The sequence below is a fragment of the Danio rerio genome, chromosome 17, assembly GCF_049306965.1.
Source record: "Danio rerio strain Tuebingen ecotype United States chromosome 17, GRCz12tu, whole genome shotgun sequence".
NCBI classification, from domain to species: Eukaryota; Metazoa; Chordata; class Actinopteri; order Cypriniformes; family Danionidae; genus Danio; species Danio rerio.
In genome coordinates this window covers 24,937,021-24,952,376 of record NC_133192.1, presented here as the reverse complement: position 1 = coordinate 24,952,376, position 15,356 = coordinate 24,937,021, and the positions used below count along the sequence as shown (strand labels likewise).

Here is a 15,356-nt window from a genome sequence, read left to right as displayed (position 1 = left end):
ACCAAAAGGAGTAGAAAAAAAAAACATTGAACTACAAAGATGTTGTGCTCTTAAACTGGCATCTTAAGAGTTTCTGCTTGACATCTTAATCACTTTCGGTAAACTACACTTGAAGGAGAAATGAAACCAAGAGTATAATCTTGAGCTGATGTGTTTAATGACTTTGTTCAGGTAGATAAGACATGAGCTTGATCATTTAAATACAGCATGATTTATCAGTACCTCACTTGAAAAACAGCAGCGCAAGAAGGGAACTCTTCAAACCAAGACAAACACTGAACATTATTATGAAGTAAGTCCTTCTCAATTCAAATATGCAAAACTAGTAGTTACTGTTCAAAATGGCTCTTTGTCTCTCTTTTATTTACATGTCTGGTGTTGATTTAATCGCCATTGCCTGCCTAAATTGTCTTCTCTCTGCAACTCCAGTTCTTTACTGAAAAGAGGGCTTGAGAAGCTGGAGTGCCACTTCACCTGGGATCTGGGGCAATATCAAAATGAGCTGCAAGGGATGAAGAGAGAGATGGACCTTGATGTCCCACAAAAAATCTCTTCTCCAGTCCACTATTACAACCTGCTGGGCTTCATCCAAAAGAGTCTTGGCTCTGACAGAGAGGCGCTGGAGTCCCTACAGAAAGCAGAAAGTGTTATCCAGGAGCAGGGAACAGAAGAGACTGCAGTCCGGCTGCTGGTCAATAAAGCTAACATGGCTTGGGTCCACTTCCATTTGGGAGAGCTGGAGAAGAGCAGAGGATACCTAGAAGAGCTGGAGGAGCTTCAGAGAATTCATCCTGCTCCACCTGGATGCCCTTTACACCCTGAAGTGAGTGGAGAAAAGGGCTGGACGCTGGTGAAGTTCAACAAGTCCAAGAAGCGCCTGGCCATCGATTACTTTAAGATGGCTTTAGAAGCTGAACCTGAAAGGAAGGAATGGCACAAAGGTCTTGCCTTATCTATGAGCAAAGCATGTTTATGGTATAAATGCACTCCAGAGCAGAAAGCTGAGATTTTAGAGAAGGTGAAAACGGCAGCAGAGATCAACCCAAATGATTTGTTACTTCAGGCTCTTTATTTAGTAAAACTTTCTGATGTGACAAAAGTAAACGTCGAGAGAGAGATGCGAGATTTACTAGAGAGATGTCTTGAAATTGTAAACGTGCCGGGTTTGAATATCATTCTCAAATATTTAGGAGACATTTCTTTTGATGAATCTATTCGTGAAGGAGAGAGATTTCAAGAAAGGTACCCCGAATCAATCAAAGTGTTGAAATGCCTGGCAGACACCTACAAATGGAAGGTTTACAAAATGAATGAAGACACAGAGGAAAGGGTGATTCTGGCTAGGAAAACCATTGAGCTGCTGGAGAAGGTTTGCGGATATAACCCAGACTCACACAGAGCAAAAGTAGCCCTTGCAGCAATGCACTATTACGCACACAACACTGAAAGAGCCGATGAGATTTACCAGCAGCTCTTGTTAGAAGAAGAATTGTCTCCTGACAAGTGGCAGTATATTTACTACTGTTATGCCAGTTATCTAAATCAGTGTAAACGGTTCAGTGAGTCAGTACAGTTTCACATAAAAGGAGTGAAAACCCCAGGTGATTCAGTTGACAAAGAAAAGAGTTTAAACATTCTTAAAAAGATTGTGTGGAGAGGTAAAGATCCGCTCTGTTCAGAAATTAGGCAATTACTCAAGACAACTCAGAAATGATTTTGATAAATCTGATGAATGTAGTTTAATGTAGAATGGAGCTGTTCTCATGCAGTGTCATTTTTTAAAAACACAAAATAACGTAAAAAATAGTGCTTTTACGCAGTGGTGGAAAGATTAATGAAATATCATACTTAAGTAAAAGTACCATTACTTGCCTAAAAATGTAGTGCAAGTAGAGTAAAAGTACCTGTAAATATTACTGTAAAATGTAAAATATTAATACATTTTAAAATGTAATTTATGATTAATAAAATTTTTTTTTAAATTACTCAAAGTATGGGTAAAAAGTAGCCCTGTAATATCAGGTGACCAAAATTCAATGTCTACCAGCGTCAACGTTATTTTGATGTCCTATAACAACGTCAAATGATGTTGATATTTGGTTGATTTTAGCTTGTTAGAAACAGACCAAACATCGAGCCAAGTTTGAGTATTTGTAATTTGTTACTTTACAACACTGTTTTTGTGTCATTACAATAATAAAAATGTCTTCCTTTTTTAACATAAAAATGTGTATGTTGGGTGAAAGGTCATGGTTTATGGTGATTAAAATACAGCTCAGCATCAAAGACTGGAACCAACAGTTTTTATAATATGAACTGTCACAAACGTGGCTGACTTTAAAATGTAGGAACAGGTGTGTAACATATAATCAATGTGTGTATTTATAGAAGCATATGGGCAATGTTTAGCTAAAACTGAAACTGTCAGAAATCATGTCCCTAAAAAATCTCAATATAATATTGCTGTCTTGTTGGTATATAAGGGCCATTCTTCAACTATGGGCACTTGTTGAGTGAAAACTGAAGTTGAGTAAAAAAACTTGTTCAAAATTAGCATAACATAGCCTCCTAAGTGTAAACAATTTGTCTAGTTTTAAGATCTGTAAGAAGACAAACTTTGATAAGAGAAACTTTTTTTCCATCGTGAACTGAAGAAATGTCAATTCCACCACATCTCATTATACAGCTTATTTCAAAATGAAATAAATTATGGCAGTCAAACACTGTCCAAGATCATTTTTGTATCTAGGTTAACCAATCTTTCCACTATATATAATAATTATACTTTTGTCAATGAAATAAATTAGTTGTATGCTGAATTGTACACTGTAAAAAATTGCTGTTAAAAAACGGTCAGATTCTACGATAAAATAATGTTTTTTCACTAAAACAGTAATATTCTGTTAAAAACAGTGCTTTCTGGGTAACATTTTTGTTTTCGAGAAAGTAACCAACTGCAGAAAACTGTGAGCTAACAGAGTTCAGATTCGATGTTTTGAAGTCTGTGTTTGAAATCACGCTTTGTGTCCTTGTTCACTATTTCATACACTAGTTAACTAAAATAGTTCACCAGACAGTTTTAATGAACACTAACGAGTGAATTCAGACACTGATGAACACCTGCTGTTAATAATTACAATTACTGAAGAAAATAAACAAGAAACACAAACAGTGACTTGAGTTACAACATTAAATAAAATAAAATAAAATAAAACACCTTCAGTCTCAGCAGAGGATCATTAAACAACTTCACAAACAACAGCAGACACACTTATTACTGACTGATTTGATGTCCATACAATTCTCATTGAGATCCAACAGAAATTAAGGTGTTTTTTGTGTCGCCGTAATGGAGTGAGGGGCTGATTTAGTTGGGTTCTTCACCCTTGAACTCATTTAAGAAGACTTTCCAACTGCTCTAATACAGAGTTTACAAAATGTTTGTACTATAGCAATAAAGTTGGGAAGTCAATACATAGAGAAATCTATTTATCTGAAATCAGTTCTGATAAATATTTTGGTATAAATCTGGATGAAGGGTGTCATGCAATAGATTTTATGCTTAGTTGCAGGTATTAATTTAATTAAAGAGAAGTGGAAACAGAAAAGATACCTCTGAAATTACTTAACAGTTAAAAAATAACATACAAAAACAGTTCAGTTATGACAAATACACACCCAGACCTCATGAATCTGACCTTGTATCTCAACAATGGTAACATCTCAAATGTTTCATGCTGCAATGCATGCTGGGAGTGGCACTGTACAAATATCCCAGCATGCATTGCGGTATAAATAAATGTTGTATAATGGTCTTACACTTTTCTTTATTTGTGTTTGATTCTGCTGTTGTTTATGTTTAGACTTTCAGTTGCCTGTTTGTGAGTTAAACTGTTAATTTTGTTAAATTTGTTGTCACCATTATTGAGGTTCATATGCTGATTATTGATGTCTCTTTGAGTGCGATTTACACCATAGAGCAGTGTTATTGTCCAAGATATTCTTAAAAACTTCCAGAAATCATTGCAATATATATATATACATATAATGTAAAACAATAGATTTAACATTGAATAGGAGCAGTAAATTTTATAATACTAAATGAGAACAGACTCTGCCATTTAATAGCAACATGAACATCACCAGATCTTATTTAGGTTTTTGGCTGGCTTGCCTCAACAAAGGAGCTTTTTAAACAAAGTTCTTAACAATTGCAGCAGCCAAGATATATAAATGTTAAAAATGACAGGGCTAAGAGCCCAACTAAAGCAAACTCTGTTCTCCATGATGGTGACGTAAAACTTTCACCTTTTTCTCAAGAAGAACTTTAGTAGATGTTATACAAAAATACATGTATTAAGTAATAAGTGTAGCTGGTGATGATGTTTGTAGAGTTGTTTAATCATCTGCTGATCATTTAAATGATTTAATCATTTGTTGTTCTTCAGGTTATTTCATTATAAAGCTGTGACTAAAGTTTTGTATGTTCTGTTCTTGTTTTTTCCCTTCAGTATTTCTTCATTTGTTCATTGTTAATCCTCAATTATCATTTAATTAGTCAGTTAATTAATGAATTTACTTCAGCTTTGCTCCATGTTTCTTGAACACTCAGTAGTGTGGACACTTCAATTAAAACTGAAGTATAGGCTCTGGGGTTTAAAGGGTTAAAGGTGTGAGAGGTAAAAACACAGTGTAAAAATGTATTTTAACAGTAATATACTGTTAATTTACACAACGGAAGTAGACTGTAAAAAAACAGTATATTGCTGGCAACCACAGCTGCCAGTAGATTACTGTTAAATCAAGGAAAAAAACAGTATTTTACTGTAAAACCTGAAGCTAATTTCTTCTGTGTGTCACCGTTGTGGAGGAGAGTAGAGCCAGTGTATGAGTTAAAGATGAACAATGAACTGCTGATGTTATTCTGCATGTTTCTCTATTTAAAGATAGCGGCTGTTTAGTGGCTGATGCAGTCAGAATCTCTCTGGTGAATCCAGATTTACATGTATGTGTGCTGTTGTGAAAAATAAGACATTAGAGTTAAACCGAACTTTTCTAATTAACTAAAATAAGTTATCATTATAAGTATGCTTCTAAGCATATATAGCACATTACTTCATAAACTCATTCAGCAGTTGACCAAGTTGAGGCAGTTGCTTTCAGTGAGCAAAATGAGTTCACTTGAGTATTGTGTAAATCAATGTAGTCCATGTATTTTTACAGCAACATACTGTAAAATAACAGTACATTGCTGGCAACTGCAGCTGCCAGTATTTTACTGTTTTTTAACGGGACAATTTTTAACAGTGTACACCTGTCACACCCTAAAATTAAATATTAATTTGGTTAAGAGCTTATTTGAAAATCAATAAACTGAATTTGTATATTAAATAGAGCATAAACTTATACATTGTGAATACACTTTTAATGTGTGATGAGAACTTTTAAAATATTTTTTAAAAATGTGTGTGGTGATGGAAATGACAGTGATGGAAACGACATTTTAACAGTTTATTGTGAAAAAATGAAAAATAGCTTCACTGATTAGCTTTGAATTGATACTAGCCGTTCATGTATACAAAACACTCTTAATTATCTTAATTTTGTTTGGTTTTTAAAAACATCTTTGAAGGTACAACATGTTTGGAAATGACATAAGATAAATGTATTTCCTTATCAAGCAACATTTACCTTGATTTTTCTTCAAGTGTTGTTGATAAAATGTTAAATTCCCTCCATCTTGAACATGTTCTCAGATGGCACTATTCATTTTCTTAGAAACCACATAAGTAATCTTTTACACAAACTTTTTAAAGCGACAATGCAGTGTTGTGGTGGAAATGACACTGGTACTGTGCGACAGCTATATTTTGTATGAAAAATTATATTGATTATAATCTCACATTAATAACAACAATATATTATTAGGATTTCACTAGTGCTTCATTAAGATACATTAATAGCTACCAGATAAATAATATTTTAAAATGTTATTTTCATTGTTGAATTTTAAAACTCTGGGTGTGCGACAAGGTGAAAACAGTGATTTTGACACCTAAAAGAGGTTGAATAATTAGAAAAATATATAACAGAAAGGTAGTAAATTTTTTAAGAGTAGGTTTTATTGTTAGTTTGACAAAGAAATAATAAATAAAATATTTTTTTATTTTATTAAATTTTTTTGCCTATATGATCAAAGGACATAGAAGTGGCTGTAGTCAAAGAATTACCCATGAACTGAACTATAATTTCACTTCTGTCATGTGCTGTGTACATTATGTTTTACCGATTACAGAACTTGTTCACAATAAACATCTTCAATGGTGAATATGTTGATACTGTGTTTTATTACAAACCTTTACAGAGTGCATCATTGTAAAACAGAATCTGATATAGACATTCAGCCTGCAGCCGGCGGGGGTGGCGGGGGGTGGGGGCTACACCCCTCACTGACAAAGGTCCAGAATTTGTCCCATGCACAAGCTAATTTTTCTATTTTGACTGCTATGCAATAAAAATTGTGAAAATAACCCATTAAAGAAGGCTTTAAGACCAAGCGGAATTCTGCGTGGGTTGCGAAAGTTGAATGTGCTGGCCAGTTTGTGTTTGCCTAATAAATGACATTCAAGCTAGTTTGGCATGCTGTCCCAGGAGAGAGCCCTAAGCTCATGAGATCCTTGAGCACTAGGCTCCCTCCCGTTTGCAGGGCGAGAGGGGAGTTTGAGCTCAGGTAGATCTCGAGAACCCCCCAAGATGCCTTTTGCTCGGGACAGCAGCCATGTATTGAAGGACCCCTCCAAAGGTCACTGAAATCAATGCTATATCCGGCTGCTGGATCTATTATTGAGAAAGGATAGGAGAAAGAGAGGCTCCTGCGGGAGCATGGGTAGGCATAGACTCCTGCGGTAGTTGGACCTTGGGAGTGATGGCCTACGCGCAAGGAAGATATAGGAGCTGAGCTAGGGGAAGTAGCAGCGGCATTCGTGGCTGAATAGAAAAAGGAGAGACTCGATGCTTGGAGGAAACGTGTGATTAATATTAAGACACGGGATCTTTACCTGGTAAAGCCGGTTGTGCGGGAAAATAACAGGCTGAATAGTCCGAAGTTATACGTGCCATGAGCGGAGCATTATCGATCGCTGTATTTAAATGCACGGTGAAATACAGCTAGTGCTGGACGCTCGATCAGTCCGAACCAGTGACAGCTGGATCCAGGGCGTTGCCTGGAGGCTTGCACGGTCCGATGGAGGCTCGTCCCCAGGGTTGCATGAAGGCCAGCAGCCCTGTGTTTAAAGTCGCGGACTTGTTGGTGTGCTCTGCTGAGTGGTAGTGCACTGGATGTAGAGTAGGGGAAGTGAGAGGAGCCTTGCAGTTAAGGGTGTTATCTTCGGTGAAATTTGCTTGAATGTTACAGCGATTGGATATTCTTTAAGACGAAGATGACTAAAGGTAAGATGCTTGGTTATTTATACTGAGTTAACCTGCGGTCACACTGGGCTTTTCCTCCCATAGACTTCCATTCATACGCACACGAATACGTCAGACCGGAAATGCAGGGTCATGCTGTGCAATGTTCAAGCTTGGTGAACTCTGACCTGCGAAACCGCGTCACTAGACTCCGTGAGACCAATCGAGGATCAAAACATGACCTCTCTGAACAGAAATTTAAAATATAGAGCAATCGCTTACTTTGTAAATGTCTAATCATCTTGTTTAGCCCGCCCCTTTTCGCAGAGAGGTTAGACAGAATTTCGCAAACTCAAACTCTGGTGTGACCGCAGCTTTAGGACTTGTCTGGTCGGTGGTTCGTACATAAGCTTGACTCGGGGCCAGCCGTGTCAATCATAAGCACGTGCTACTGTCGAAATTTGATTATAAATAAACTATACATAGGCTACAGATTTTAGTTTAAAATTTGAACAGATTTCTATTTTTTTCTAATGATGTAATGAATTTGTATTTAATCTAAATCTTTAGGATGTATTTTGGTACAGCAAAATGTGTGGTTATTCTAACCATCCGACAAGCTAATCTAGCAAAAAATAAATCTTAAAATGTCACTAAAAGCAGTACTCAAATTTCATAATTAAATAGAAAATGAGGCCACACGGAAAGAACCTATATGAACATATGTGTTTGGTATAGGTTTGATGTAGGTTCATATATGTTTATATAGGTTATTTTCCGTAACTGCAAAAAGTTACATTTTTAAAGAAAAAAGAACCACTCCTTTAAACAGACTGTCTACAGGTCTGCTACAACACAGCTTTGTTAACCACAAGAGACCATAGATAGGATTTACCAAAGCATTTGAAAAGAATGCCTCTGAAATTTATACTCTGCAGACAGTAACTTTTGTTCAGTATTTTGAATCAAATAGCGCACAAAGGGGGTTAAACAGATTGTAATTATTATGTTTAGATGGGCTAGAACTAAATGACATTGCAAAATATGTTTAAAAATACATTTCTATGAGTGTGACAATTGTTTTCTTTCTCATTCCTGATAAAGCCTGCTGTTCGCGGGGTGGCTTGTATCCATCAGAATAACAGTAACTGACGTCATTCCGGGAAAGCGAAACCAAAAGCAGAAACAGGACTGAATGAAGAATCGAAACTTAGCCTACAACTTTATTACCCGTGATGTGATAGACGCCCAGGAAATCCAAGCTGGAGGAAGCCTCTTCTCAACAAGAAAAACAACTGTGCCTGTCTGGAATTACAATGAAGTAAGTGTTTATTATAGCATGAGAAATGCGTGGTAATGCAGAACATGTTTTGCTAATGATAGCTAACTGTGTCTTAGGTTTTTTATCTTATAAACCGAGGAAAATAAAAATTATTTTAAGAATCTGTGACAGGAGATTAAAAGTCATGGCCATCTTTATTGTTTTTCTATTGATTATATTGATATATCAAGTCCATTTATTAAAACCTACAGGCCTAAGAAAATCTCTATTAAGATTATTTTTTTTGCATCTCATGTTTCAAAATGTAGCTATATGCTACTTAAAAGAGAACCAGTCGTTGTAATTTGTTTTTCTTTCATCATTTACAGCCTTATTTTAGCCACATACCAATATGCTGTGTACGGGGGGCTGTACACAATTGTTTTTGTAAGCATTATCTCATGTTATTCAGTGTTTATTAATATTATCCAACATAATACAGTTTTTCAAAGCGTAAAATGATTATTATTTTGATGGATAAAGCAAGGACAACAAGTGAAACGCATTTTTAAACGCACTAAGTTTACAAATAAATGTAAAATAAAAATATTGATTGTAGTGTAGCCTAAAATTAGACTTTTTGGTGGGTTTTAAACAGACATTTAGGCTACATACTTGGAAAACATAAAATTGTTGTTGCTGTTTCAAACTCAACAACACAAACAATTTACTTAATCTCATCGGTATTGTATTTAAAGTCAATTAATTTACTTATCTTCTTTTATTCATGAAACTCACATCAGTCACTCTCATTAGTGTCATAACTCTATTATTATTATTATTTTTATTATTATTCATTCATTCTCTTTTCGGCTTAGTCCCTTTATTAATCAGGGTTTGCGATAGCAGAATGAACCACCAACTTATCCAGCACATGCTTTACGCAGCGGATGCCCTTCCAACTCTAACCCATCTCTGGGAAACATCCATACACACTTATTCACAGCTGACAATTTAGCCCACCCAATTCACCTGTACCACATGTCTTTGGACTCTGGGGGAAACCGGAGCACCCGGAGAAAACCCACGTGAAAGTATATATATATATATATATATATATATATATATATATATATATATATATATATATATATAATAAGGATGAAATAGGATTTTGGAATGTTCAGTCAGTATTTTCACAATTGAAATGGCTAAACCTGGGTCATTCTAAAGCAGGGTTCACCAACCTTTTTGAAACTGAGAGCTACTTTTTGGGTATCGAATAATGTAAAGGGCTACTACAGATTTTCTCAATTTGCTATTATTATTATTATATGTTAATAATTATTATTAATAATTAATGCTATTCATCTATAAGATACTGATCATGTTAATGATTTCTCACAATAGTTATCAAAAATTATTTAACAAGGTAAGAAACAAATAATATGCAACCCTTTATTTGTCTGAATTATATATATATATATATATATATATATATATATATATATATATATATATATATATATATATATAATATAACTAAATGTAATTGTAATCCAATGCAAGTGTGATTTAAAAAAAAAAAAATGACAAAAAGTATTAGATGCAGCTTACTGGTATGTGGTGTTATGGTGAGCTATTTTTAGAACAGGCCCGCATGCAACTCATGTGATGCTTGCGGGTGTTCTAAAGCCACAGTATCCTTGGTTATATTACTACATATGCTGAAGTTTCACACAAATGTTTACATTCTTATTTCCAATGTCAGTTGCACTTCAATTACTCTATTGTAACGACGGGGAGTGACACCAACAACAGAAGTTTGGATCCACGTGCAGGTTTATTAGAATTGTCAGGCAAGCAGTGGTCAATACCGGCAAACAGATGTATGAGGGCAATCCAGAGTCGAAGTCAAAACAACAGGCATTTAGTCAGAGGCGGGCAGCAAACAGCATTAAATAAATAAACAAGGCAAAGGATCAAAAACACGGCAAAGGCAGACAAAGGAAACGCGTTGTAATGTCACTGTGACAGATAACAAGACTCGGCAAACTGAAGGAGTGAATGTGTGGCTTAAATAGTGTGTGTTAATCAGTCTCTGAAAGTCCTCAGGTGTGAATGTAAATCAAGCTAAATGAGAAAGCAGGTGTGGGCGAAGAGCATGTATGAAGTTGTAGTCCAGGAAAAGTGTAGTTCTAAGTGTGTGTGTGTTTACCAGCGACATCTGGTGGTTGTTCGCTGGTAAACATGACATCTATAAATTTTACAAATATATATACTTTTTTTTGCAAAGATATGTTTATATATAGAAACGGGCTTACAACTAACATATTTTGGTTAATTCACCATTCTGGAAACATTAGTATCTGGTTCCAAAATCATTTATTGTTCAGCCAGCAAATTTTTCTTAATAGCTCCTTCAATGTTATGAGAACGTTAAATGTTCTCTTCAATCTACTACTGAAAAAAAATCTCCTGAAACATTCTGGAAAGTTTGTTTTTTGGTGACCTACAGAGAACAATCCCAAAAATAACCAAATGGTAACAAAACACAATCCATACTTATTCAGTAGGTGCTACAAGAGGCATCTTACTACTCAAAAATAATAAACATCCTTTATGAAATTGTGTACCACAACCTCCCCAAAACATCTCAAATGTGTCTGCTTTTTAGGCTTGCCTTGCCATTAATGCTTAGATAACATGCTTACGTCTCCTTTTATTAAATATGGCTTCAGTATACAGTAAATAAGCCTATCAATATCCATTGTCATGAATTTTAGAATTAAATACTGTAAGCAAAATACCTTTGAAAAGGAGATGACTAATGTACAGTTTCTCTTTCTTTTTAGTTCTCATATGAAATGCTCTATGGAGAGGCTGGAGTGCCACTTCAATTGGGATCTGGGGTGCAACAAACATAAGTTCAAAGAGTTACAGAGGAACATGCAAGACATTGAGCCACAGGGAATCGCCTGGCTGGTCCACTATTACAACCTGCTGGGCTTCATCCAAAAGAGTCTTGGCTCTGACAGAGAGGCGCTGGAGTCCCTACAGAAAGCAGAAAGTGTGATCCAGGAGCAGGGAACAGAAGAGACTGCAGTCCGGCTGCAGGTCAACAAAGCTAACCTGGCTTGGGTCTACTTCCATTTGGGAGAGCTGGAGAAGAGCAGAGGATACCTAGAAGAGCTGGAGGAGCTTCAGAGAATTCATCCTGCTCCACCTGGATGCCCTTTACACCCTGAAGTGAGTGGAGAAAAGGGCTGGACGCTGGTGAAGTTCAACAAGTCCAAGAAGCACAAGGCCATCGATTACTTTAAGATGGCTTTAGAAGCTGAACCTGAAAGGGAGGAATGGCACAAAGGTCTTGCCTTAGCCATGAATATGGCCTTTATTGATACTGAACAAACTCCAGAGCTGAAGGCTGAGATTCTAGAGAAAGTGAAAACGGCAGCAGAGATTGACCCAAACGATCTGTTCCTTCAATCTCTCTATGTCTTAAAAAAGTCTGAGGTTAAAGGAGAAAATGTTGATGAGGAGATTCAGAGTTTGCTGGAGAAATCCATCGAAACCAAAAACCCAAGTGGCTTGTCCAGTATTTTTTATTATTATAGAAATAATTCCACAGAAAAAGGTTTTTATGAGGGAGAAAGGGTTCGAAAACATTTTCCCACTTCCACAAAAGTTCTCAAAATTGTGGCAAATTTACACAAATGGAAGGTTTACAACATGAAGGCAGACACTGAGCAACGGGAGAATTTGGCTAGGAAATCCATTGAGCTGTTTGAGGAGCTTCTCACTCATTACCCTGATCATCTCAAAGTAAAGTTAGCCCTCGCATCACTTCATCAATACGCACATAACACTGAGAAAGCAAATGAGATTTACCAGCAGCTCCTGTCAGAGATAGATGATGCCATGCCTCATCATAGACGACAGCAACTATACTATTATTACGCAAGTTTTCTATATCATTCTAGATCTAGACACTCCAGAGATTCAGTTTTCTTTTACATGAAAGCTGCAGCAGTCCCGGAAATGACAGGTCGCAGACAAAAGAGCATTAAGATTCTTGAAAAAATTATTAGCAGAGGCCGAGACCCTCGCTGTGCAGAAATTCAGCATTTTCTTGAGGGACTCGTGAGTTCTGATTAAAATGTGCTTCAGAAAAACAGCTTGTGCTTAACTGGATGCCCTGTAACCTCCAGAGCCAGTTCACTGTATGTACTTTAATAAGAACTTCATGAAGGTGAATCACGTTTTTATTGCATCTGAAAACTACAGTTTAGATACGAGACATAAAATGCTTTTATTTCTAAAATGCTTACAGTATGATTGCATATTGAATAAACAACTTTGCAACTTTATATTTTGCCATTTAGATGAACTAATCCAGCTTTTTAACCCTTTCATTCATGGTGTCCACATTTGTTTAAGGTTCATTAATCATGGTAATTTTTTCCAAACCACTTGAGGGCAGTGTCAGTAGACTGTCAGCTGTATTGTCACAGTGGCTACTTTCTTGCATTCCAGTTATTCTTTCTTTGCTTGATGACATCATTAATTCAAGATGGCTGACAGTGATGGCCATGTGCTAAATGCCTCAGGCATATCTGTGAAAAACTTTTATTCAAGCTTTAAAAAAATCAGTATGTACAGTCAGTATGTACATCAGTATAACGAATATGTTTTTATATGAGTATGAATTTATAAAATAACATTTTAAGTAAAATCTAGTTTTTATTCACTAAAAACTAACTGTCCACATATGTGGACGCCACTGCGCACTACTTATATATAAAAGTACTATTATTATTGTTCCTACAATATGTTTTTCATTGTTTTTATATTGTACTATTATTGTTTTTAATAAATGAGCAGATATGAATAGAATAACAGGCCATTAAAAAAATCACAATATTTCATATTGTCAGCTCTCTGTCTTTATGTCCCATTTAACACCTTTGTTGCATAGTGTCCATGTATGTGGACAGGTAAATAAATTTAAAATAAAATTTTGTAAAAATGAAAATGGATTTGAATTTTTGTGTCTTTTTAAAGCTATAAAATAATAAAAAAAAAATCCACATAATGTTTTTCAGAATTCATGCATGAAAGGGTTCATAGAATTTGGGACAAATTGAAATTATTTTCGGTAACAGTGCCAGCACAACTATAATGTCACATACCAATAAATGTGTTTATTTTAGTATCACAAAGTATTTGATGAATGATTCAGAATAAAATATTACTATATTGTAATTTAATTCCCTTTGTTTGAAAAAATGCATAATTTGCACATGCTGTCATTTTTATATTTAGTTCTATATATCTCAGTTATCTCATAATATTTCATTATTCTAGTTTCCCTGGCAATAATTAGGCATGACGTTTTTCCACAAGCGTGTTTTGAATCAGGGGTATAGTATTAGCATGGACGAAGGGGATGTGTCCCCACCAATATCCACCGTCTTTTGTAATGTCTCCAACAATATTTAACCAGTCAATTCTCCCAATCTCTCACAGTAGCATGTCGAATTTCGGTTGCATCTAATGTACGAAAAACTACAGCCTGTTCTCCACCTACTTTAATTAATACTGATGTATGAGACACATTTCATTTGCACTATGGCTAAAATAAATGGAAGTCTTTATTAAACTCTTTCTTTGTCAGTTATAAAGCATTTTTAGCATTACACTATTACTCAGTTTAACTTAACTTTAAAAGATACTGTATTGTATAGAGAGTGGATTAAAAACTAATTGAATAGCAGTGTTAATGTAAAGTGATTTTGCAGCAAATGAAAAAACAGAGGTTTATACTGTAATTCATAGGTCCCCACCAATGTCAAGGGCAAACTTATGCCCTTGTTTTGAATGCTGAGCGGACGTTTATACCGAATATCCATACATTAGACCACAGGCTGATAGAGACTTTTGAAAGAGCCATTTACACATTAGCTGAATTTTAAAAAGAAAAGCCACTTTGGATTGGATAAATTAAATACAAATTATGATACGGAATAGGATGACATTTGATTCGAGTGGTTTTAGCTGTACTTTAGCATTAAGAAGCTTGAGCTTAGTTAGGGTTTTGACAAATTTAATCTTTTGTTCAGCAAGGATGCATTAAATTGATCAAAACTGACAATTAATAATAAACAAACACTGTTTTGAGCATAGTTTGTTAATATTATATGTTGTTTGAGCACCAAGTCACCATATTAGAATGATTTCTAATAACCCGCTTTGAATGTTATCACTTGATTGAATGGGTGTAATCAATGGTAATTAACTGATAGATATGGGCCAGTAGGGGCACCTACTAGTAGGTTCATAAGGCTGTTATCATCCATCCACATGATTAATCAGCTATACTAATAGAGAAGACTCCAGATTCAGATCTGTTTTTACATTACTGTGACGGTTTGGTTTAAGGTTGGGGTGGGGGTAGATGTTAAAAAATACAATTAATGAGAAACTTAATTATAAAAAACTAATTAAGCTGCAGCCGTATGTTATCGATAGCTGATTAAGCATGTGGATGGGTAATAACAGCCTTCTGGGTCTACCAGTAAGCACAGAAGGCCCCTACTGACCCATATCTATCAGCTAATAACCAGTGATAACTCCCATTAAATCAGCTGTTCTAATTGAACGTGAAACTGCAGACTAAAATAATAAT

The 15,356-nt window shown here is 35.5% G+C and overlaps 2 protein-coding genes across 2 annotated transcripts; both read left to right on the top strand.

Annotated features, from left to right (window-relative positions):
- Window positions 1-225: 225 nt before the first annotated feature.
- ifit15 (interferon-induced protein with tetratricopeptide repeats 15) lies at window positions 226-2,227 on the top strand. Its single transcript, NM_001301111.1, is given in 2 exon segments — window positions 226-292; window positions 430-2,227. Coding segments are annotated over 2 exon segments (1,290 nt in total). The 5' UTR covers window positions 226-287; the 3' UTR covers window positions 1,715-2,227.
- Window positions 2,228-6,644: 4,417 nt separating this feature from the next.
- ifit16 (interferon-induced protein with tetratricopeptide repeats 16) lies at window positions 6,645-13,697 on the top strand. Its single transcript, XM_001333771.9, has 3 exons — window positions 6,645-7,449; window positions 8,512-8,728; window positions 11,524-13,697. Exons 2-3 carry the CDS (start codon window positions 8,724-8,726, stop codon window positions 12,824-12,826), a joined length of 1,308 nt encoding a protein of 435 aa, XP_001333807.4. The 5' UTR covers window positions 6,645-7,449; window positions 8,512-8,723; the 3' UTR covers window positions 12,827-13,697.
- The last annotated feature ends 1,659 nt before the right edge of the window (window positions 13,698-15,356 follow it).